The sequence below is a fragment of the Anguilla rostrata genome, chromosome 2 (genome assembly GCF_018555375.3).
Source record: "Anguilla rostrata isolate EN2019 chromosome 2, ASM1855537v3, whole genome shotgun sequence".
Lineage (NCBI taxonomy): Eukaryota > Metazoa > Chordata > Actinopteri > Anguilliformes > Anguillidae > Anguilla > Anguilla rostrata.
In genome coordinates, this window is record NC_057934.1 from 62,347,471 (window position 1) to 62,372,384 (window position 24,914).

At 44.5% G+C, this 24,914-nt stretch overlaps 2 protein-coding genes across 4 annotated transcripts in view; one reads left to right on the plus strand and one right to left on the minus strand.

The window, feature by feature from the left end:
* Positions 1-3,783, minus strand: part of LOC135248772 (amine sulfotransferase-like) — a 16,206-nt gene extending 12,423 nt beyond the window's left edge. For both annotated transcript variants that reach the window (XM_064323689.1, XM_064323688.1), the window contains exon 1: positions 3,646-3,783. The gene's annotated coding sequence lies outside the window, so the exon portion shown is untranslated. The remainder of the gene's footprint in view (positions 1-3,645) is intronic.
* On the plus strand, positions 2,440-24,659 carry mfng (MFNG O-fucosylpeptide 3-beta-N-acetylglucosaminyltransferase). 2 transcript variants are annotated; one of them, XM_064323684.1, is made up of 8 exons: positions 2,440-2,834; positions 12,752-12,797; positions 13,676-13,778; positions 14,114-14,267; positions 20,267-20,352; positions 21,519-21,684; positions 22,557-22,642; positions 23,327-24,659. In XM_064323684.1, exons 1-8 carry the CDS (start codon positions 2,763-2,765, stop codon positions 23,376-23,378), a joined length of 765 nt encoding a protein of 254 aa, XP_064179754.1. In that variant the 5' UTR covers positions 2,440-2,762; the 3' UTR covers positions 23,379-24,659. The 2 variants fall into 2 exon arrangements, with proteins under 2 accessions (XP_064179754.1, XP_064179753.1); XM_064323683.1 differs by having other exon boundaries at positions 2,443-3,889.
* The last annotated feature ends 255 nt before the right edge of the window (positions 24,660-24,914 follow it).

Sequence of the window (24,914 nt, forward strand, 5' to 3'; positions counted from 1 at the left end):
CCTCACAGGGGTAAGGGTACACCGGGTGTCGAGCCCTTACTATGGTAACAAGGATTAAAGATGGATTATGCTCGTGCTCACAGGAGTTGACTGCAGCTCAGCTCAGTGTTGTCTGAACACAAGAGAGCAATATTTCAATGAAACATCGATCTGAAACGATTCCATGTCAAGTGGCTGACAACGTGTGGAACTCCTAAATACTGTCTTTCCTTTCTGTCCCATTGTGTTTCTGAGCAATATTATTTTTCTTTGTTTCAATGCAATGCATTTACAACTTGACAGAGTGAAGGTAAGCCAGGGCCAGTCTCTGAGACAGGCTCACAATACTGAAATACACAGCCTTTTCAGTTCCCTGAAGACATGCATGCCAGGTTCAGTACACTCCTGCCATTGCCCTTGGCCAAGACACTGGCCTCAGAGCTAGAGTTGGTCCCTGGGCACCGCACTGTGGCTGCCCACTGCTCCAAAGTAGCTAGGATGAGACAGGACTAGGATGAGATTGTTAGTAAGGTTCCAAGGGCCCTGGCTGACAGGGGCCCTGAAGAAATTGGCACAGTGATGGGGTATCCTGGGGTGGTGGAGCCCAATCTGAGATCCTTTCACGGGGCACAAAATCCCTGGTGGCGCCCCTTGACAACAGGATTAACCACCAGCTGTTCTGCCACCTTCATGGCAACAGTATCACCTTCAGTACTGAAAATTTTCACCGCTGTCTCAACAACATAATATATTTTTCAATGGCGTAGATTGTCATTATTAAACGTAGCACATATGCACAACTGCATTTTCACGGTAGTTCACAGCGCATGTACTTATAAAGCTCTGATATTTTCTGCTCTGTCTGAGGGCAGGACCACACAGACATGTGTGTAGTACTCCATGTAGATTAAGTTCTTACATGAAAAACTGAAAAGGTTCGCTCTCCCGACTTATTGTTGAAACTAGGGAGCAATGTGCTTGCTGCTTTAAAAGGATCTTTTCAGGTAGGCCGTAAACCGATCCAGGGCCTTTCCTAGCCAGGGTGTGCCCAGACTTCTCTGGTATACCTGAGGGACTGCAACCAGGGGACACGGGGGAGGGAAGGAGAAAGGTGGCAGCTGGTGGCTGGGACCTTTGGATGAATGGTTGTAATTTGAGAACTCTGAGAAAAGAACAAATAAATAAAGGTGCTGATGGAGGTTACTTTTTGTCTTGTTAATTGTATCGACTTTATAAAAAGGGGAAAGGCACGGCTTACAAAGCATGAAAAAGTGTTCTCTCCTTTTGCAGCCATTTTTCATATTGGTTTTACTAAAACAAATCTGTTGCATATGTCACATAAACAGCATTGATTAACTATAGAATTTATAGCACCTGGATCGATCATAAGTATTAGCAGAATACATTTATCAATAACTTGATGACAAACATACTTATAAGTCTTTAATGACAGCATACTTTTCCCACCAAGGTAAACCTAAAAGGAAGAACCTACTAAATGGGATACATAAGTGCACTCCTCCAATATAGAAGCATGCATGCTCCTTTGAAGAAATGCTAGCATATAGAACCCTGATTTAGGGTTAAAAAAACAAACAAACAAAAAACACTATATCATGCATCTATGTATAATTCACAAAAATGAATATTTGCTTTATGCTTGGAGAAATGAAAATCTATGTTTCTGTCAGAAATCATACTTTTCCACTCACTTGCCCTATTTTGGAAATACTTTAAAAAGACTGTCAGTGAAAATCCAGGACCTTAAAACGCCATCTAACAGATGATGCGGAAAATACTGACTAACCTTTGAATAATGGAATAGTTTGCCAAATGTCTGTAAAGTTAAAGACTGAATGTGTTAAAGCAACTGAAGTTTAGAATATTCTCAACGGTTTTTATTTTTTTAAGACTCCCAAAAAAAAAAAAAAAATCTCATTAAATTTAATAATGACACGACATATACAGTATCTGCGTGTGCATATACTTATTAACTATGACGTCCATTGCTGAGAGGTAACACTGCTGGCCGAATTCAATAAAAGTAAACAAACCACTTTGATTTGTGCATTTTAGAACCTTAATTTTTAGTAATATTTCTGGTTGAAATTCAACACGGACTGTAAAGCCTGCCTGAAATTATTATATTTTTTTGTTTTCTAACGAAGGAATCGGTTGTCATGCTGCACCAAACTCAAATGAAAACATCTGCACTTCCTGTCAGTTTAGAAGATTCCTCAACCCCCTGCCACTGCGACTTTAAGCCCTGTGCGATGTTGGAAATGGGAGAAACCTGTTCGGGATTAAACCATAAACAGCCAACGCTTTTGTGCACGAGTGGCGAAATTTCTATGTGGGAGGATATGCGTGTGCACAAAGAATCCTCACATCCCCACACATTTAGGTGCACAATGTATGCTGCCCGTGAACGTATTCTCTAAGGGTAGTTACGAGTGTACACCTGTTTGAAGGCAGCACTTATTCTGTTAGGAATAATACACCGCACGATAATTTGCTATTGCAATGCGGGCTGAATTGTGCCACCTATGGCATTCTTAGTCTAAATGCATTGCAAGATAACGGAACACTACGCGCTAGCTTTTGTCACTTCCTTGGCCTTTTCTGCACCTGTCAATTGTCTGCTATGCACCGGTGAGATTCAAAGTTTCATTTTGCTTTTGGCCCATGGACACAGAATGCAGGAGGGGGGCTGTTTCCTTTTGCGTAAGAAGGGGCTTTGAGCAAATTATATCCGTTTCATAAACCAGCCACGCCAGTCAGAAATGTATTACATCACAAATAAGACTGACATCGCCCCGCGAGCCGATAATGCTAGGACAACACGTTGTCGTTTGGTAAGGAGATAATTTAAAATGATAAATCAATTACTCATCCTAGATTGACAAATCACGTTTCAATTTTAAACTTCTTGGTAATGGGAAAATGTGATTGAACTAGATTTTGACTAGTTGTTCATTTAATTTTAAACATTTAAAATACATTTGAAGTTATTCTACTGTTTTGTACTATTATTATACACAATAATAAATATAAGAAACTTAAGACCGTCTGTCCACTTGCGACGGAACTTTTATGTTGAGAGCAAAAGTTAGAGAGAGGAACAGTGAAAATGAAATTGAGATGCCTTGATGTCGATGTAAAGAATGTTCATTCTTGCATGTAGTGAAAAAGTTTTAAAAGTAACTTAAAATTTGCTTAATGATAGTCCGAAGTAGCCAGCAGAACACCGATAGGGCTAAATTAAGATCCACATTGAATGAGCTGGTTCTTAATATTTTAATAAGACGCGAATAAGGTTACACATAGCCCATTAAAGTGTTCCGTTATTCAAAGTACCGCATGCTGCTGCACACAACGTCTCCCTGGCGTGGTGTTTAACTGTTCACGCGTGGCTGTGGAGAGCTCATTAGAAACTGGTGTCTTCCCCAGTCGCTTCAGTTGAATCATTGACTGTGACTGAATTCACTTAATTCGCGAGAAAATGTTTTTCAAGAAGGTGCTACGCGTTCTGCCCGGAGCCACCTTGACGTTTTTCATAATCTTGCTTGTGGATTTACAACTGCGGGCGCGACACTCCCAAAAGAGCAATAAAGCATCTTTATTCCGAGGGCTGTTTGTGCGTAGACCGGCACAAGATCTCCTTACCTCAGCTGGAGAGCGCGAACAGAAATCGCTGGATAGCCCATTGGATTTGGCGGAGGCCCCGCAGACTGGCAGTGCGTTAAGACAGGTGAACCAGCCGTACGGACGAAAAGAAATCCAGCCGAGGCTGCTCGATGCCCACCTGCAGCTTTCAGACATATTTATTGCTGTTAAGACCACCGGCAGATTTCACAGCACACGCCTGTCTCTGTTGTTGGAAACGTGGATATCAAGAACAAAGGAGCATGTGAGTATATTTGACTAATGATATATGAAGCAGTATTATTGGAAACTCATTGATATACTGTAACAGTGACGAAGTGCTGACATGGAAAAGAACACCGACCGGACTTTGCAAGTAGTTTTGGAGAAAACAAATATGCAAGTCCCTCGGTCATAGAATTCTCGACAAACTTAGATTAAGTAGGTTATAACGAAATTCCAATCCACGTTAACCCATTACCACTTTATGTCAACATAAATAATATAGGTTTCGTGAAATGTGTGCAGAATGAATGGCACCTCGTGTATTACTGTCTATATTCACTTGGCAGTGGCCACCCCTGTATTTAATAACCTTATCAGAACTCGTTCTGTGTGATAAAGCAGACAGCCTGTGGTTTCACATCCTCATGTTCGTTCTGCTAGAGAACTTTCGTAACCTCCAATTTTTTGAAAGTACTTAAATATTTTCACATAATACAAGTGTCTTGGTTGACCAAAACGTGTTGCAGTGAAAATATTCTCAAATATATAATTTCTTTTATTTTCATTGAATGACCTTTGTAGTGTATGTTTCAGCATAGTAGAATGAGGCTCTTAGGAGGATAAGATCAAGCCTGATTGCTGGTCAGCCAGTGAAACCAAGATCTATTATAGATGGGAAATGACTGAGAGCAGATCAGCATGGGACATGTCAGTGGGACAGCAATTCCGTCTGAAACGAAATGACCTAATTTAACGCAGTGATTTGTCAAGGTAATCTCTGGAAGTGGGGAGCTGAGCAGGTGACAAGGTGGTGGTGCTGATGGGGGGGGGAGGCGGAGGCGGAGGTCATCAGTTTCCTGGCTTACATATCTTATACCCTGTTAGGGGTTCGAGGAGTGGTGTTGTCAAGTTTTTGTAGCCTGTTCCACACAACTGCTGAATCAGACAACTGTGAAATTGAGTCCCCCCTCATTAGTCACTTCCGCACTGCGTCATGAGGAATGAAGGGAGGGAGATAGGGAGGTAAAGAGAGGGAGAGAAGGATGGAAGGAGAGTGAGAGTGAGGTAGAGAGAGGGACATAGGGAGGGAGGGAAAGAGAGAGGGAGGTAGAGAGATGGAGAGAGCGAGGGAGGGAAAGAGAGAGGGAGAGCTAGAGGAAAGGAGTGAGGCAGGGGGCTGCTGAGTACATTGACAGGGCCCTGGTTCAGGTGAGGGAGCGGAACACCAGCCGCTCGCGCTTAGCTGGGCTGGTGGCTTCCTGCTGCGACTGCACATGTATTTTTGACCCAAACCAGCTCTTCCTCTCTCCGTACTTTCACTCTGAGTCACGGACTGCGGCAGTCGTCACCCTCTCTTCGTACCGCACCGCCATGGAGTGCTCAATTCACTTCCTCCGCTTAACTTCACGCGCTTTTAGGCGCTTTCAGCCCCGTGTCTCACTTTATCGAGTCTCTCTTGCACAGGAAACGAGGCACCGGGGCAACAGAAACCTGCAGTTGTTTTGAAGTTCAGGAAAGTGTGTCAAAGTACCACATGATTTCCCCCATATTATAGGAAGTCTCGGCGTGGCCCCTAATATTTCCTTAGAACCAATAAAGGCCCGTTGCTGAGAATTAGAAAGGCATGTGGCGCTGCTGCTTTTCAGTTTTCTAACTAAGGAGATTCAGTATGCACCCAGATGACAGTCACAGCAGTAAATACATATGTAAAGACTTCAAACACCATCATTTTGAAGTAACACTGCATGTGCTGAATTCTGCCCACCCACACACTTAGGAAAAAAAACAACTATCTTGTCATCGGTCTTGTGGCCTAGCAACAATCAAGATGAATTTTAGCTGGCCCGCTCTGCAAGCTCATGATTGAGCGCTCCTTTAGCAATTTAAAGCCAGAGCCCTTGAGAATGTATGCAAAACGTATGAAGTGCTTATTATGTTTGAGCAAAGGCACTCGTCTCTTGGTGCTGGATATCAAATCACCCCCCACCCCACCCCCCTCACAACATTGAATGCAGTGAGTCAGTGCCAAGAGGAAGTTGCCAAAGCAGACTGACTCTCGCAACAATGATAAAACGGAAGCAGCTCTGAAAGAGGAAGTCTGCAGCTCGAGTGGGAACAGAGCCGAAACGCGCTGAAACGTCTCCTCGCCCCCTCGCCCCCGCCCCTCACCGAAAGCAGCCGAAACGCTGCCTGAAAGCGGGGAGAATTTCAAGCCCGCCATTTTTGTTGTTGTTGTTCTTGTTGTTTGTTTGGCGTTCGAGATTTCATGTGGAAATTTTATTCTCCCAGGCCTTTTCCCCCCTGTTTCAGGTCCTCTTCATGCATCCATTTCCCCTCCATTCGCTTTTATTCGTTTTTTTGTACTGGACTTTTCCGAGCTTTCATCAGTAATTTTGTTTTATTTTCGCCACTTGCTTCGCATCTGATTTCTTTTGTAGTCTACGCTCTGTATCAAATGCCCTGAGCAATCTTTTTTTTTTAAATTTTAAAGTGTCGAGTATGCCATTGGAAAAAATATGTTTATTTTCCTTTTCCAAAAATGAAACCAGGAAAATAATGAAGGTTCCCTTTGAGTTAAAAAGTAGTGTTTCTGAACAGGAGAGCTGGAGGGCTGAGGCAACTTTTTCCTTTTATGATGATTATTCGCAATTCACTTTAGATAGACAGCTCACTCAACAGACTTAGATTATGCCATGTATGGTGGATGTACAGCTCCACGGGTGTCCAGTCTTATCCAGAAAGGGCTGGTGTGGGTGCAGGTTTTAGTTTTACCCCAGCAATAAGACACCTGATGCAACTAATTAACTAAGCGAGGCATCTTCTATCAAAACATAGAAACAGGTACCTTAGTGTTGGGATAGAATAAAAACCTGCATCCACACCTGGCCTTTTAGAATATGCTGGGGCACCCCTGGACTAGTCCATCCCAGTGATAGGAACATCACTACCTGGGAATCTAGCTGTACTGGTTAGTAAGCTATTGATATCTGATAACTGGCCACTGTCAATTTCTCATCAAGCCTTCTACCAAATTTCCAGTGCCAAAGACCTTTTATTTTTTGAACCGGTGAATTTATTTGGCCACTTTGTTTAGACACAGTGTAGTGGTAGCCAGTTAACTTGGATAGGTATTCCATTTTATCAATGATGTGTTCTTTCCTGTGCAGCTATATTTTACTTCTACATTATTGTAAAAAATTTCCATGCCCACGCATTTACTTTTGCAGCAAGCCATGATGCATGAACAGTTCCTCCAGACTAGTCAGTACTGGCAGTGCCAAGCAATATTTCATGTACATCCCCGCATCACATCAGAAACAATTACTTCAATACCAGTTCCCCTAGATGTGGGAAGTATAAGAATGCTTTTGTAATTACAAATCCCAGAAGAATAGTAAGTGCTTTGTATCATGGCGTTTTTTTTGGTTCCTTTTTTGTGATATATTACTGTTTTAAAAAGTATTATGATTGTGCAAAACCATTAAAATGTTAATTTTTCAGGCCTGGGCCTCAGTTAATTTGAAATTAATGAATGAAACATTGCATTTATATAGCTCTTTTCCACACGTTCCAAGTGCTTTACAGTGATCAGGAGAAACTCACCTCAGCCACCACCAATTCATTTCCTTTCAGGGGTGAAAATGTACCCCCCCTCCCCTCCCACACGCACGCACGCACGCACGCACGCACGCATGCATGCACACAGACACACATACACACACACACACACACAGAGCAAGTTGTTCTACCAACATCTTCTGCATAAGGTCTGTTTCAGCTCCTTGGTGAAAGCAAATTAAATTGATGTTGATTACAGGATCTGAGCAAGCCTATATTACACCTGCAGGACAGTTTACAAATGAGAAGAGGGCGTTTTGCCCTACCGGGCTCAGCTGGTTTGACCAACGCAGTATTGATCTGCGAATGCGATTAGTCTGCTTCCTGATTGATCTAGGAAGCTGATGCATAAACACCCATGGGTCCAATTGGTGTCACATGATCACGACAGATGAATTTGAGATTAGAAGTCATGTTCCACTCATTGCTGGGCTCTTGACTATTGGAGATTAATTGTAACGTTTTCACAATGAAATTCCATTTTAAAAATGCAATCTGCTTACTCGGTCCAGCGAGGCTATTAAGCAAATGAGTGGGTGTAATGATTTTTCTTTTTCACCCGTGTACAATGATAGCATCGGCCTGATGAATGTGTCCACAGAAAATTACTGCATCTTTGAAATGACCTATAGGGAGCAGTGAGGTGTTGTGGATTTGTTGAGGCAGTGAATAGACACAGAGGGTGGGGCTAGCTCTTTTGTGACTTGTGGCAGATCAGAATGACATTATAGCATCTGTTCTGACCCCCCTCCGGACAAACACACACACACACACACATACGCAATGACAATATATTTCCATATTTGGAAAAATTTACTTTTAACACATTTTCTAACACATTTCAATGTATGGTCATACTCCAAATATATTTTTAATGTTTGTGAATGTATTGCCAATTTTGCACAAAAATGCATTATTGGTTACGTTCAGATGTCATTTTGGCTCTGTACTCCAGCGCACTGGATTTTAATTTAAACAAGGAATATGAGGTTAACGTGTAGACTGTCACGTTTAATTTGAGGGTATTTGCATCCATATTGCATAACCTGGGAAGGAATTGCATCCCTTTTCAACAGTCCCTCCATTTTAGGGGAGCAACAGTAACTGGACAAATTAACGTAATCTGAAATAAAGTTGTCCTATTTGGTACTTGGTTGCAAACCCACAGACATCACAAGGCGCTGGTTATCTTCCTGGGTGATGCTCTGCTAGGCATGCACTGCGGCCATCTTCGGTTAGTTTGTTCGTGGGGTGTTTTGCCTTCATTCTTGTCTTCAGCAAGTGAAGCGCATTTTCAGTTGGATTCAGGATGGGTGATTGACATGGCCAGTCAAGAACCCTCAACTTTTTGGCCCCGAAAAACTCCATGGTCGCTTCAGCAGTATCTTTTGGGTCATTGTCCTGCTGCAAGGTGAAGCACCGCACCATCCAATAAGTTTTGAGGCATTTGTTTGGATTTTTTTTGTCCACTAAAGGATTCATCCTGCTGCTGCCGTCAGCAGTCACATCATTTATGAAGAATAGTGACCCGTTTCCAGGAGAAGCCATACATGCCCATGCCATAACACTACCTCCACCATGTTTCACAGATCAGGGGGGCGCTTTAGATCATGAGCAGTTCCTTTCTTTTTTCACTCTTTCTCCTTGCATGACTCTGGTACAGGTTAATACTCGTCTCATCTGTCCATAAGACTTTGTTCCAGAACTCCTTTTTTTAATGTACCTTTTACCTGGTCGTTCTGTTCTTGAGGCTTACCAGTCATTTGCATCTTGCAGTGAACCCTTTGATGTTATGCTGGTGTAGACTTGTTCTTGATCTTTTTGACCATTGTAAAAGGGTTCCCCTTCATAATTGAAAGTATTCTTCGGTCATCCAGTGGTCTGCTAGGTCATTGTCTATTGCTGAGCTTATCAGTGCTTTCTTGCTTCCTACGGTTGATTTTGACACACCCAATGTTTTAGCTATGGCTGTGATCAATTTATTCAGATTTTTCAGCCACATGATGACCTGCTTTACTGGCATTGACACTTACTTGGTCCTCACATTGATAGACATCAGCAACAGACTCCAAATGCACACTTCTAGAATCAACTCGAAATCTATTGTTAGCTTTCTTTTGCATTAACTAATGATACCACAACACACATCTGACCAAGAAATAGATGAGCAATACATTGTCTAATTACTTTTTCTTCCCTAAAATGGGGGCACCACATAAAAGAATTCCTACATGGATCACCTGATATGGATGTAAATACCCTCAAATTCAAGCTGACAATCTGTACTTTAACCTCATATTCATTGTTTTATTCAAATCCAAAGTGCTGGAGTACAAGCCAAAACAAAACAATAAAACTGTATCACTGTCCTAAATGCACTGTCCTATAAGCTATATATTTATGATGACAAGCCAAGAACGGCATTATATTGGATTGCCACACATGGAAAAAGTGCTGTTGTTGTTGGGAAAGGGCCAGACCCGCACCACCCTCAGCATGTGACCATGTTCTGTCAGCAGTTAAGCAAGGTGAACTTCTCATATGACCTTTTCTGGCCTGTCCTAGACTCTCTTATTGTTTGTTCATGTTTAAGTCATTTTTCCCCTCTACTGGTTAGTTCCTAATATTTTGTTCTTGTTTCTTGTGTTTTTGGCACCTGATAATGTTTTTAATTGGTTGGAACAAAATTAAATAACAGCTGTTGCAAATGTATTTATGAAATGACTATCTGAAAACAAACCAAGCGAGTTAATTAAATGAAATGCACGTTTATTTCAAAGGGGTAATGGCCCTGGACTCATCCAGAGTAGTCAACTAGTTATTAGCGGTAAGGACGTAGTGTCCTTCCCAGAGTGCAGTGCTCTGTGAATTCAGCCATATTTTCTGGCAGGAGAGTGCTGCACTTTAGCTGCATTTTAAGAGTCCAAGGTATACAAACCTGGTCTTGCAAACACAAATCCACATCGCTGGCTAGCTAACTCCATCATGTTTAATGTAGTATTGATCCGTTGTGCTACCCCTCCATGCGTGCTGTAAATTAACTAGCTGTGATATACCTTGTGTGCACACATGGCTAGAACACCTATTGACTGATAAGCAGCCAGATCTATAAATGTCCATTTTATAATTATGATAACGATTCATTTTTCTGTAACCAAAATATTTTATTATTAATATGATAATAGATGCTGTAGTTACTGTAGAGGTGAGCATAATTCAGGTTTACCTGTAGATGTCGACGCGGAAAAAATTATAGGGACATGAGAGTGGGAGGGGAGTGTTGCTAGGAGCAGCTTGCTTGGAGACCCAGAAGCCTACGGGGAGGAGAACTCATTGGTTGTCCAGTACAACACAGTTAAACTTTTAGGATTGTCGAGAGTCTCTCATTGATATTTGTACACCGGTGGAATGCAGTTTCCTTGCTCACACTATAGTTGTTCAAAAAAAAATTATTAGCCTGAAGATGGAGCTTTAATCATTGTTGTTGTTCTGGAACATTGGAAATTCATTTAAGTTAGATTTTGGTTTCTGCTCCAGGGAAAATGTAATTTTTGCTTTCTGCACTCTGAAGCAGCTGTATTTCCTGCTCCACAGTGGCACAGTATGTTTAATTCAAGGCAGTCAGCCGCTTGTCTATTGAGCTCTTGGGTGGATGGTCCTGAAAAAATGCTGATATTCAGCCTGTTGGCCTGGTCTTGAATCCTGTCTGTTCCAGTGCCAGCACAGGACAGTAGCCCCGCTAGCTCGCCGGCTAGCTTGCCGAGCAGGCACAACGATAAACTTTCCAAACGGGATCAAGTTTTAGATTCGTTTGAGTCTTTTCCTTTGGATCTGTGCGATATTAATTTAATTTTGTCAACACTAATTTGAGAATGCAGTTCAAGCTGAGAGACATAAATAGCTCGTCAATCTACTGGCTCCGGAAAACACTTTAATGGTGGTCCGTTTTCTTTTTGTTTATAGTCCGAATTGAAATGGCTCCTGCGTTCCAAGAGTCCACATTAACTGTCAGATACTTCTTGGATCAGCAGTTTCCCTCCCAAAATACAGACAGCTCTCTCCAGCAGAGGGGAAATTTCTGCAGCAGGCTGATAGCCAATCACCAGAGGCCCGCGAGAGGAAACTAATTGTGACGGTATCTCGCGTCCAATTTCGAAATGTTCCTTGATAGCCTTCAGCGCTAATTGATTTTGTTTGGAATGCCCTTAATTGTGTTTGATGGGCTGTGGCTAGTTGACGCTGATGGGTTTCCACCTGCGCTTCGGTAATTGCTTTGTATCTGTTGTTATCTCGTGTGGTTACCCTGCTTCTACCCTCTGATGAAGCAGGTGTCCTCCCAGACATGTCAGCTTTGAACTTCGGTTCAATAAATTTTCTTAGGGAGCTGTGGCCCTAAATTCTTCTCATTTAAGTGTTATTGTACATACACTCAGGAAAAAAAGGTAGGAGAAGGTGCCTAAAAAGGTGCAAATGCTTATTGCTTGGGTGGTACATAGAATTGTACCCTTAGCCAGCAATGCATAATTCATTTGTACCTTTACTTTTACCTCATACCTTTACTTATAAAAGGTACTTACTAGTACCCAAATAGAAAATTGTTTTACTTTCAGGTACATTTGGGAAATGTGTTCTGCTGTAGCTTTATTTCTCAGAGTGCACTGTAGGCTGTTGCTGGTCAGATGCTGTCATATGCTACTCTGAGTGATGCTGGATAGGCCTTAATGCAGGGCAGCCCAACCCTGTTCCTGTAGATCTACTGCCCTGTAGGTTTTTATTCCAACCCCAATTAAGCACATCTAATTCTACTAATTAGCAGCTCAATGGGATCTCTAGCTGTTGAATGAGGTGCACTTTGTTAGGGATGGAGTGAAAACCTACAGGACGGTGGATCTGCATGAACAGGCTTGGGCTGCCCTGCCTTAATGAATGCTTTAATGCCCATGGCCGAAGCCAGAGATCAGGCACGCTGTGATACCCTGTGGCGATGGTGCAGCACTGGCCTGTGGGGGGCAGTATGGACACACTGGTGATGGGAAACGGCGTCATTTCTTACTGTGAGTGAAAAGGGCAGTGTTGTCTCCTGCCACATCACCTCCCTGTCCCCTCAGCTCCCCAACAACTCACCTACTGTACTCCTCACCTCCCCACCTCCCCCTCCCCTCGCCATGGCTCTAACTCATTAGCCGTGGGAGATGTACGCGCTTCATGGGCTAATCGGGGCATTGGTGGGGCGGGTGTAAAACGCATCTAAGCGGGACCCCCCTCTCTCTCCATGTTTTCACAGACCTTCATCTTCACGGACACGGCGGATAAAGACGAGGCTTTGAAAGGTATGGTAAACACACTGCTGGGTCTCTAGCACCGTGGACATCCTCAATCTTCGAGGCCGTTGGGAGAAAAGCTGTTTTTTCCCCCCCTCTCTGAACAGAAGGCATTTGATGTGGGCCTGGAGAGGAATAGAACAGACTCGGTGAAAGACCCGGAAACTGAGCAGTGATCAAAAGAAGCCTTGTCATTTGCTTCCCTCTGGTTTTGTCGTGCTTTTGAGCGCGTTTGAGGCTTACCGCTGTGGCTGCTTTCCTCCCTGTCCTCCAGCGCTGAGACTGAAGCGGCTTCTCTAGCTGAACGCTGCTGAAACTCTTTTACTGGGGGGACGCTGGGCTTCACTTCTCTCCTTGAGCAATTCAGTACCTGTTACATTTGGAAATTACTGATACGAAGTCAAGACTTAATGACCCTGCAATCAAAATCATCATTTTTAATTATATATTGAGTTATTTAGTGCAAAAAAGACAAAGAAAGCAGTTACTATGATATTCAATTTTATTCGCTTGATTTGAAATGAGTTTAAATCCTCAAAGTTTAAATCCTCAAAGCAGCAAAGCTCTTATAATGCCCACTATTGGATTGGATACACAGCTTGTGTGGGCTGCCAGTCAGTGCTGAAGTTTAAGTGAATTGCTGAACAGAATTGACTGTGCTTGTGCTTGTGAAATGACATACTTCACATAAAACACTCATTTTATTATTTCCCGTTTATAGGTTTCAAAAAAGTACATGCGTGTATCTTATATTTTGTTGCTTAATGAGTTGTTGAATTAGAATGCAAGAAAGGGCATTTGATTGACACTAATGGGTGTCAGAAATAGTTGCGAACAATTTGTAGCCCCCTCTGCAGGCCAGAAAAGGTACTGCTCTGTGGTTTCAGGGTACAACATCATTGTCACCAGCTGCTCCCCCGAGCACAGCCACCAAGGACTGTCCTGCAAGATGTCCGCCGAGTACGATTACTTCATGGCCTCGGACAAAAAGTGAGTCCCGGCTTCTCCACTGCCGACTGCTTGCTTTGCACATGCTCAGAGGCACACGCTATCCAGTCCACCTATTGGTCTGTGGATAGTGCTCTCATTCATAGTGTGGAAGTCCAGACTTAATATTAATAATAATAATAATAATAATAACAATAATAATAACAGCATAATTTTGCCAGGAATAATGTGTGTATGGTTAATAATAAGCCCTATGTGTGTGTGTGTGTGTGTGTGTATGTATGTATGTGGTTAATAAACACTGTGTGTGTACATGCATGTGCGTGTGCATGTGTGCATGTGTGCATGTGTGTGTATGTTTATCCCACTCTCTCTAGGTGGCTGTGCCACGTAGACGATGATAACTACGTGAACCCGGGTGCGCTGCTGTCCCTGCTGTCCGCCTTCCCCCCGGACGGTGACGTCTACGTGGGCAAGCCCAGCCTGGATCACCCAATCAGAGCCCACGAGCTGCTGGAGGACAACAGGACGGTAGGCTCCCAGCATGCACGGCTGCAGCTTTAATTACACTTTCGATGGCTCGTGCCAGAACGCCGCTGTTTTTTTTAACACTTCTGTTATTACGGCTATCGATTCGGTGAGGACGTCGCCCCCCCCCCCCCTTTCCAGAGAAAGGGGCACAACAGCCGTCCAGATCCACTCAATCGATCGGTGATTAAGTTCCAGCTGCCTATTGATCGCCAAATCTCATCAGCATCAGGCGGCTTTGTGAGAGTCCCAGAAATAAAGGAGAGGAAATGAGGCGTCGCCTCTCGGCGGGACGCTGCCGCGCCCCGTTCGGAAGCGCCGCGTCTCAAATGCGTAATACCCCCCCCAGGATCGATCGGCGGTCGCTCCCTCCCTGCACCGGGGGCCGTAAAACAGAGGGGGGGGGGGGACCGAGCCGAATTGGGCTCAGTTCAGTCGTTCCTTTGAATTAAATGGCATGTAAAAGTGAAAGTGCTGAAGATGCGGATTTTGGAACGGCCTGGAAGGGGACGAACGGAGGCAGCCTGGATGGGACGGGGGAAATCGTGTGAGAGCGACCAGCAAAATCAATGAAACGGGGATGGGCTGTGCAGAGCATTTAGCATTACGTGGCAAAGTAAAAGACATAGCACTGCCGCCTGTGGAAGTTGATGCTGGGTTGCCCCCGGTGATAGTGTGTACATTGGGGTACAGAGAGATGTGGCACAGCGTCCCGGGTGCCCACGGACTGCATGGCAACCGTGAGGGGGGCGGTAAAGTGGGGGTGCGCTTTGGCAGGACAGATTTGATGACTACATTTTTTAGCTATTGTGTATGAACATGTGTGTGTCTGTCTGTGCTTGTGCAGGACTGCATGTGTGCATTTGAGAGTGCATTTATGCACAAGTGTGGCTGGTGTCATGTGCAGGTGTGAGGTATGAGTGTGTGTATGCTTGTAAGTATGTGTTCACGTGTGAATGTGAGGGTACCGTCTCCATGTAAGTGTATATTTTTTGCGCTCATTTGTGAGCATGAGTTTGTGTGCGTGTGAGAGATTATGTGTAGGTGTGTGTGAGAGAGTGTGTCAGTGTGTGTGTGTGACAGTGTGTGTGTGTGTGTGACAGTGTGGGTGTGTGTGTGAGTGTGTGTGAGGGAGAGACAGTGTGTGCGTGTGTGTGTGTGTGTGTGTGTATGCGTGTGTTTGTGTGTATGTACAGTACGTGTGAGTGACTCTGGTCCATCACATGAATGGATCTGGTTCCTTTACGGCAGCCTTATGTACGGTTAACGCTAATCAGGGAGTGACAGGCCTGAGCGCGAGCTCAAAAGGTGTGAGCGTGCTCGTAAGCGAGCGGGCTGGAAAGGTGTGAGCGTGCTCGTAAGCGAGCGGGCTGGAAAGGTGTGAGCGTGCTCGTAAGCGAGCGGGCTGGAAAGGTGTGAGCGTGCTCGTAAGTGAGCGGGCTGGAAAGGTGTGAGCGTGCTCGTAAGCGAGCGAGCGCCGCGCTGGGCCGCGTGACGGCTCTGGCACCTCCACTGATTCTGCCGGTGCTTTTGACGGCCGCCCGGTTGGCAGCTCTTGTGATTAAAACGTCGAGCCGCTGCCGTGAGCCGGAGCTGTCCGTCCGTCTCCAGGACGAGCCGCCGTTTCCCCGGCCCTGCCAGTGATTCATTATGGGATGGATCTGCAGTCAGCCCGGTGCCTGGGCGACGCGTCCAGTGGAGGATGCGGCCCGTGTTCTGTTGTAGCTGGCCAATTATCTCCTCCCAGCACCGCAAGCAAAACTGGCCAGTACATACCCAATCAGCCTTTACATTTTCACTATTAGAGTGAGAGAGAGAGAGAGAGAGAGCAAGAGACAGAGAGAGAGAGAGAGAGAGAGAGCAATACATACCCAATCAGCCTTTACATTTTCACTATTAGAGTGAGAGAGAGCCAAAAAAGCAAAGGTAAAATTTTTGCATGCTTTATAGATTTTAAAAAGGCTTTTGATTCTATTTGGCAAGAAGGACTATATTATAAAATTCTCCAAAGTGGTGTAGGGGGTAAAGTTTATGACATCATAAAATCTATTTATGTCAATAACAAATGTGGAGTAAAAATTGGGAATAAAAGAACAGATTTCTTCACTCAAGGACGAGGTGTTTTCCAGGGATGCAGCTTGTCACCAACGCTCTTTAATATCTATATTAATGAGTTAGCGGTGCTGTTGGAACAATCTGCTACCCTGGCTTAACCCTAAACAACAAGGAAGTTAAATTCCTACTCTATGCGGATGACCTGGTGTTGCTGTCACCCACAGAACAAGGGCTACAGCAACATTTGGATTTACTGGTGCAATACTCTCAGAACTGGGCACTGACAGTAAACTTAAAAAAATCTAAAATAATGATATTCCAAAAGAAACCCAGATCTCAGGAAACCAGACATGTGTTCACTCTAGGAAACACCGCACTAGAGCACTCCTGTTCTACGATTACCTGGGGCTCAAAATAAGTGCCTCAGGAAACTTTGGTCTGGCAGTGAATACACTAAAAGAAAAAGCCTGCAGAGCCTTTCATGCAATTAGAAGAAAATTTCACAAAATAGACATACCAATTAGAATCTGGCTTAAAATCTTTGACAGTGTAATCCAACCAATTGCCTTATATGGAAGTGAAGTATGGGGTCCACTCAGTTATCACAACTACACTAGGTGGGACAAGCATCCTATAGAGGCCTTGCATGCAGAATTTTGCAGAACAATACTAAACATCCAAAGGAAAACTCCCACCAACGCATGCAGGGCAGAATTAGGCAGATACCCATTGATAATTAACATTAAAAAAGAGCAAATTTGGATGCACCTCAAATCAAGTCCCCAAGACACAATGCAATTTCAAGCACTGAAAACCCAAGAACTGAAACCCAAAAAGAGTCCTCTCAGTCAGCTGGTCATGAGACTGACTAACCAACTAAAACCAAACACCGACCAAACTCAGACCAGCGCTGCTTTAAGACCAGAAATTAGAGTAAACCAAATAATTAAACAAACAAAAGATGCCTATCTGGAACACTGGAATAATGAAACCAAAACACAAAATAAACTTAATTGCTACTTGGCCCTAAACAGAGAATACAATTTGGCAGAGTATCTCTTCTCTGTCAGAGATACAAAGCAGAGACAAATCCTGACCAAGTACAGGCTCAGTGACCACACCTTAGCAATTGAAAAAGGAAGGCACAAAAAAACATGGCTACCCAAAGAAGAACGTATATGTGGTCACTGCAAGACAGGAGAGGTAGAGACAGAGATGCACTTCCTGTTATATTGTGAAAAATATTCGCAGATAAGGGAAACATATTTTAATAAGATCCTAAATTCAACATCCCTAAACAAATTTCCCTCCCTAACAAACGACGAAAAGCTGCGAGTTCTATTAGGAGAAGGAGCGACAGCCTCACTCGCAGCTAGATACGTTTTTGCCTGTCACAGCCTGAGGGACAGTGGGTGAGCATCCAGCAAACATATGTATGTGTGGGTGTATATATACATATGTGTTTGTATGTATATGTGTGCGTATGTATATGTGTGTGTGTGTATGTATGTGCGTATATATATATGTACATATATGTGTATATATATATGTATATGTGTATATGTATGTATATATATATATATATGTATGTGTGTGTATGTGTGCATGTATATAATATAATTAGTTTAATTCAGTTAATAGATAAGTATTATGTTCCTATCATTTGTGCTGTTATCATTGATGCTGCTTGTCTTCTTTTTCCTTTTGATTATATATTCTTACTTAGTTGATTGCTGTTGTCACTACGCTTTGGCAATATGTATTTTTAAATATGTCATGCCAATAAAGCATTTGAATTTGAATTTGAATTTGAGAGAGAGAGAGAGAGCAAGAGACAGAGAGAGAGAGAGAGAGCAATACATACCCAATCAGCCTTTACATTTTCACTATTAGAGTGAGAGAGAGAGAGAGAGAGAGACAGAGAGAGAGAGAGAGAGCAATACATACCCAATCAGCCATTACATTTTCACTATTAGAGTGAGAGAGAGAGAGCAAGAGAGAGAGAGAGAGCAATACATACCCAATCAGCCTTTACATTTTCACTATTAGAGTGAGAGAGAGAGAGCAAGAGAGAGAGAGAGAGAGAGAGAGAGAGAGAGAGAGAGAGAGAGAGAGAGAGGGAGCAATACATACCCAATCAGCCTTTACATTTTCACTATTAGAGAGTGAGAGAGAGAGAGAGGGCAAGAGACAGAGAGAGAGAGAGAGCAAGAGACAGAGAGAGAGAGAGCAATACATACCCAATCAGCCTTTACATTTTCACTATTAGAGAGTGAGAGAGAGAGAGAGGGCAAGAGACAGAGAGAGAGAGAGGGCAAGAGACAGAGAGAGAGAGAGAGCAAGAGACAGAGAGAGAGAAAGCAATACATACCCAATCAGCCTTTACATTTTCACTATTAGAGTGAGAGAGAGAGAGCAAGAGACAGAGAGAGAGAAAGCAATACATACCCAATCAGCCTTTACATTTTCACTATTAGAGAGTGAGAGAGAGAGAGAGAGAGAGAGACAGAGAGAGAGAAAGCAATACATACCCAATCAGCCTTTACATTTTCACTATTAGAGAGTGAGAGAGAGAGAGAGAGAGAGAGAGAGACAGAGACAGGGAGAGAGCAATACATACCCAATCAGCCTTTACATTTTCACTATTAGAGAGTGAGAGAGAGAGAGAGAGACAGAGACAGGGAGAGAGCAATTCAAATAACAAGCAGTGGATAAGGGTGCGAGGTACTGTGCAGATTCTTGCCTGAGGGAGAGCAGGAGAACAGCAGTTAGGAAGAGAGGTTGGATAAGAGCCAGCAGAGACTCGACAGGGGATGGTGGATGGTTTCTTTTTATTTCTTCAAATATTTCATTAAAACCAGATCCATTGAACTTGTGTCAGGGTGTACGTGAGAAGTCGTTACTCATTTGGTTGCTCAATGTGTATTGAAATTACTACGCCGCTTTAAGACAAAGGCTTAGATGGAATGGATTTTTTTTTTTTTTTTTGTGGATGATGATTGAAATTCTCCCTGGTCAGGCACATTCTAGGTTTATAATTTGTGTTAAATATTGTGTTCAGCAAGAATGTGATTGCACAGCACCTGTGAGACTTTAAAAATGTACAATTCCAGACAAGACAAGACATACATTTATTATTTATTGTTCAAGCCATTATGTAGTTTTAAAGGGGCAGTTCAGCCAAAATTAAAATCAAGATGTATTTCCACTTACCCCATATTTTCATTGCTATTTTTCCATCCAGGTAGTTTTGCTGAGATTTGAGAAGTTTTCTGGATGAGAGCTGCAGCTCACCATGATATAACGAACCTCAAAAGTGAAAACACTGTTTTAAAACAATGTTGACACTGCACCCCAGAATACTGGCGTACGTTGCGTGAGGCTTTCTGCGGATATAGACAGTTGTTAGTTTTCGATGAAACCTTACGTAACAAGGTCTGTGGGTGTTCCTGAGTTACCATGTCAGTATATTTGGAAGAGTTGCTGTTGAGTTTTTCAAACGTACATTTTTTGAGTGCCGCAAACATTTGCACGGTTTAGGTCCATTGTATCAGATATCTAGAAAACTCGTCAAATCTCTGCAAAACTTTCTGGATGGATAGATGGGTCAGTGGCATTGTAGTGTTTGGCTAGTTTGGCTTTAGACCAGGATAGTGTTCATTGTTCTCGGCTAGAAATAGCTGTACAAAATAAGTAATTGTACCTCACTGAACCCGTGTTCAGCAGTTGTCCACGATCATGAAAATGCACTTTTGTACGTCGCTTTGGATAAAAGCGTCTGCCAAATGAATGTAATGTAATGTAGTGTTATTTTATTTATGGGTGAACTTGCCCTTTAATTTACAATGGCAAGTTTATTTTAATTGTAACCAAACAGATAGCCTCATTCTAAGGGGCATTTTTGTCCACTTTAACGAAGTCACGTTAGCGCCCTGCTTGTGCTTCAGAGAGAAGTGGAGTTCTGGTTCGCCACCGGAGGAGCCGGCTTCTGCCTGAGTCGGAGGCTGGCCGAGAAAATGGCGCCCTGGGCGAGGTGAGAGAGTGAGAGTGTGTGTGTGTATCTGTGTCTGCGTCTGTATCTGTGCCTGTGTCTGCGTCTGCGTCTGTGCCTGTGTCTGTCTCTGCGTCTGTATCTGTCTCTGCATCTGTGCCTGTGTCTGTCTCTGCATCTGTATCTGTGTCTGTCTCTGCATCTGTATCTGTCTGTGTCTGTATCTGCGTCTGTCTCTGCGTCTGTGTCTGCATCTGTATCTGTATCTGTATCTGTATCTGTGTCTGTGTCTGTCTCTGCGTATGTGTCTGCATCTGTATCTGTCTGTATCTGTGTCTGCGTCTGTCTCTGCGTCTGTGTCTGCATCTGTATCTGTATCTGTATCTGTGTCTGTGTCTGTCTCTGCGTCTGTGTCTGCATCTGTATCTGTCTGTATCTGTGTCTGTGTCTGTCTCTGCGTCTGTGTCTGCATCTGTATCTGTCTGTATCTGTGTCTGTGTCTGTATCTGTGTCTGTGTCTGTGTCTGCATCTGTATCTGTGTCTGTCTCTGCATCTGTGTCTGCATCTGTATCTGTCTGTATCTGTGTCTGTATTCTTGTCTGTGTCTGTCTCTGTGTCTGTGTCTGTATCTGTATCTGTCTGTGTCTGTGTCTGTGTCTGTGTCTGTATCTGTATGTGTCTGTGTCTGTCTCTGCATCTGTATCTGTGTCTGTCTCTGCATCTGTATCTGCGTCTGTCTCTGCATCTGTGTCTGCATCTGTATCTGTCTGTGTCTGTGTCTGTGTCTGTGTCTGTGTCTGTGTCTGTGTCTGTATCTGTATCTGTATCTATATCTGTATCTGTGTCTGTGTCTGTGTCTGCATCTGTGCCTGTGTCTGTGTCTGTCTCTGCATCTGTATCTGTGTCTGCGCCTGCGTTTGTGTCTGTGTGTCTGTATCTGCACCTGCGTCTGTGTCTGTACCTGCATCTGTGGTTGTGTCTGTATCTGCGTCTGTGTATGTCTTGCTCAGTTCCAAGCCGTTGTCTGCGGCTGTGTCTGTCACCACTGTCTGTCTGTGCTGTGCTGTTGGACACAGTGTATGTCCCGCTCAGTCACGCGTCACTGCCTGTGTCTGTGCTGCAAGACGCACGTTGCAGCGGGTGTGTTTCTTTGCCTCCGCGCCGTGCTCAGCCCCGTTGCGGGCCTGTCCGTGTGGCTCTGACGCAGCGGCTCCAGGTTCGAGCGGACGTCGGCGGTGATCCGCCTGCCGGACGACTGCACGGTGGGCTTCATCGTGGAGAAGAGGCTGGGCGTGCCGCTGGTGCAGAGCGCCGCCTTCCACTCGCACCTGGAGAACCTGCTGCAGCTCACGCCGCGCCAAATCCCACTGCAGGTCAGCCCCGGCCCCAACCGGCGTCCCGCCGTGCGGCTGCTCCTTCATAACCGCTTTTAACGGGGTTTAGTGGGGTCGTCTTTAACAAGTATTCAGTACCGTGTGCCTTAATAAGGAAATGCACACGTGTACAAATATGGGTTCCAGGCTTCGCAAGCTGAAATGAATCTCAAGGCCGTATTTTCCATGTTGCCCAGTAGGGGTCAGTGTTCTCACACCGCAATGATAGGAAATGGAGTTTCAGTTTACAGAACTGTAAGCACCGGTGTGGAGCCAGACACAGGCTAACATGCGGCCTGTGTGACATCATGCTCCTGTTCTCAGTGGCAGATGGATGTCACAGGGTTGTGCTGTAGTAGTCCTCTCCAGTGTCACGCCGTTGGAAAAGTATTGCTGTATTAACAGAGAGTTGCGGTATGGTATTTTCTGAGAGAATAATGTCTTCAATAGCACACTGTGTATCTGAATGTACCTTAATGCAATTTGACTTATTTACCAACTTATGTAAAAAAAAAAAAAAAAAAAAAAAACTATAATTAGGCTCACTGCAGTTTGCTTCACTCACTCATGTGCTTGCTCACTACATGGCTGGAATTCAATCAGCGTTCGTGAGAACATGTTTTTATTCGCAAGCTGCGTTGGTTAAACGAGCCTCTGGGGTTACTGCACCTGTCGCCTGCTCCAGCGGACGAACAGCAACCGTGGTGCACGCGCTTCGCCACCGTGCTCTCCCCGAATTATGTTCTAATGCTATCGTTACCGGAGGAGAGCGTTAGCGCTGACGCGTTTTAATGGCGGCCGTCGGCGCCTGTGCGTCGAGGCAGCCGGTGCGTGCTTAACACCCAGCGCGCGTGTGTGTGTGCTCTCTGAAGGTGACCCTCAGCTACGGGCTGTTTGAGAACAAGATGAACAGCGTGGAGCTCAAGGGGACGTTCTCCAAAGAGGAAGACCCCTCCAGGTAAATCCTCTACATCTTCCTCCCTTAACCTTCCCTGAGGATCCGTTTGAGTGGTCTCTAATAATAGCTGCTGCATGAAATGAGCCCGGGTCCTTTGAACCTAAACCACAGTGTCCCGAGAGGAACGTTTCTAACTTTTTTACGAGGCGCTGATTTGTGGGCGCTTGACGCGCCCCCGACCGTGTCATTTCCCCCCGGCCTTCTGTTTCCTCTGAGCTTCCGCCCTCGCTTTCTGCCCGTTTTTTTATGGGCTTCGCGTCCGCGGGATGCTAATTCGCCGCACATTGCTGACGCGGCGCGCCGCGCGAGGCTAGCTCCCTGGAAACCCACCGCACGGAGCGTAATGCGGTTTATCACAACGGCCCCATGGCTGCTATTCTCCATTACCTCATTAGAGACAATTACAGGGTATTCTCTGGGCCGCGGAGCCTCGCTAGTGCAATCTCCCAATTACGTCTCCCGACAACAGCTTTATAATCCAGGGCTGCCACGCTCCAAGTGCTGCGTGTGGGGTTTTTTTAAAAAGCATTTTCACCGGGATTTAACACATTTGAGTCTCTGGAGTGGAGAGGAGAGATTCGCTGCACTGCAGGATAATTATTCAAATCTTTGTCTGGTTTTTTAAGCTTATAAATTTAGTGATGTGTGTGTGTGTGTCTGTTTTTGTTCTGCTGACAATAACAGATTCAAGACTGTCCACTGTCTGCTGTACCCCATGACGAGCTGGTGCCCCTGACTCCCTGGACTACACTTCCCAGCAGCACCACGGAGCCTTCTTTTGGTCAGGGTTGATGGAGGACCTTCCTGAAGTAGTGGTTCTGGGTAGGGGCGAGCGAGCGGGTGGGCCCCATGCGACGGGACTGCACTCGCTCTCAGAGCCGCCACGAACTGCAGCATCCCGCTTCCTCGCAGCACGGGCATGTTGGAGGGGGGTGCGGGGGGTCAGGCCCTCAGGAGCTCCACGGAACTGTTGCCGTGGATACTGAAGCCCCACGGGAGTGTCAGACAGACGGACGGATGGATGGACGGACGAACCGATGGGAGTGGGGTGGGGGTGGTTCAGTCTGAGACTGCAGAACTGAAGGTGCTCCTGGGTGTCAGAGCTGAGTTTAATTTTGGCTTTTTTTTGTTGCTTGTTTAAAATGAGGTGCAGCACCTGGTAGATATCAGGGACTTTAAGCATCGGCGGCTGCAGGTATGGCTACGGTGATCAGAAATAAATCTGTGCTCTTTGGCGCATGCGTGGATTTCACTGGCTCCCGTCTCCCACCATAGCCTGTTGATGTTCTGTGTGAAAGTTGTGTTTTCCCCAGAGTAGATCGGCTGGCTACCTTGGCAGATGGGAGAAAGTCTAATTCATGCATGCGCAAAAGAGCGCAGGTTTATTTCCGATCACACTAGCCGCGCCCACAGCTGCCGATGCTTAAAGTCCCTGTTCAGTCCTGCAGCACCCATGGCTGTGTCACAGGCTTTGAATTAACAGGCAGGTACTGTGGCAGAGCGAATAAGGAATTGATCCGGTAATTCAAAGGCCGCAGGTTCGATCCTCTGGCAAGGCCACGGCCATCGATCCCTTGGACTGGTGTGCGGAACCTGAGATGAATATCCTGCTGTAAAACAGGGTGTCACTTATGAGCTGCAGGTGTGCTTGAACTCAGGTGTCTGCACTGCAAAAAAAGTCTTAAACAGCCTTTTTTTCTCTCACATGTCTTACCTCATTGGCAAATCTTGAAACAAGGCAATCTGTCTCACCTCATTGGCAATCTTTTTGCCTTGTGTAGCAAAAAAAGGTAAAAAATACGAGTTTTTATGTTTAAGTACTTATTTGTTTTTTATTTATTTGTTTGTTTGTGCTATACAAATGCAGCACACTTTTTTGTGGGATTTATTACAATATGCTTCTTAGATTGTCACACATCTGACTCTTCCACTCAGATTTGATTCAGGAAGGCATCAGTGATGGAAGAAGTAAAATTAGAAATTGAATAAAGATCATTTTACGCAGATTTAAACATTATCTGGGGAAGAATACTGTTATTGAGTCATCTCAAGACAAATCCGTATTATGAACCTCATTAGGCAGTCCTTGCCGAGATGCTTTTTCAGGATGGAAAGGTTTTCAAGATTTTTTTCAAAGGAGAAAGATTAAAATGTTTGCCTGAATGAGTTAGTTATTGCCCTCTTCAGCAAGGACATCTCATTTCAACTTTGGGGGGGGGGGCGGGGCAAACAAATTTTAAGGATTTTTTTGAGATGGGGGGGGGGGTACTGT

Bases quoted from the DNA above. Each gene is read 5' to 3' on its own strand.
- mfng (XM_064323683.1), top strand. From the start codon at position 3,482: ATGTTTTTCAAGAAGGTGCTACGCGTTCTGCCCGGAGCCACCTTGACG. The intron at 21,685-22,556 runs GTCAGCCCCGGC...TGCTCTCTGAAG, and splicing joins CGCGCCAAATCCCACTGCAG to GTGACCCTCAGCTACGGGCT. The intron at 22,643-23,326 runs GTAAATCCTCTA...TGACAATAACAG, and splicing joins AAAGAGGAAGACCCCTCCAG to ATTCAAGACTGTCCACTGTC.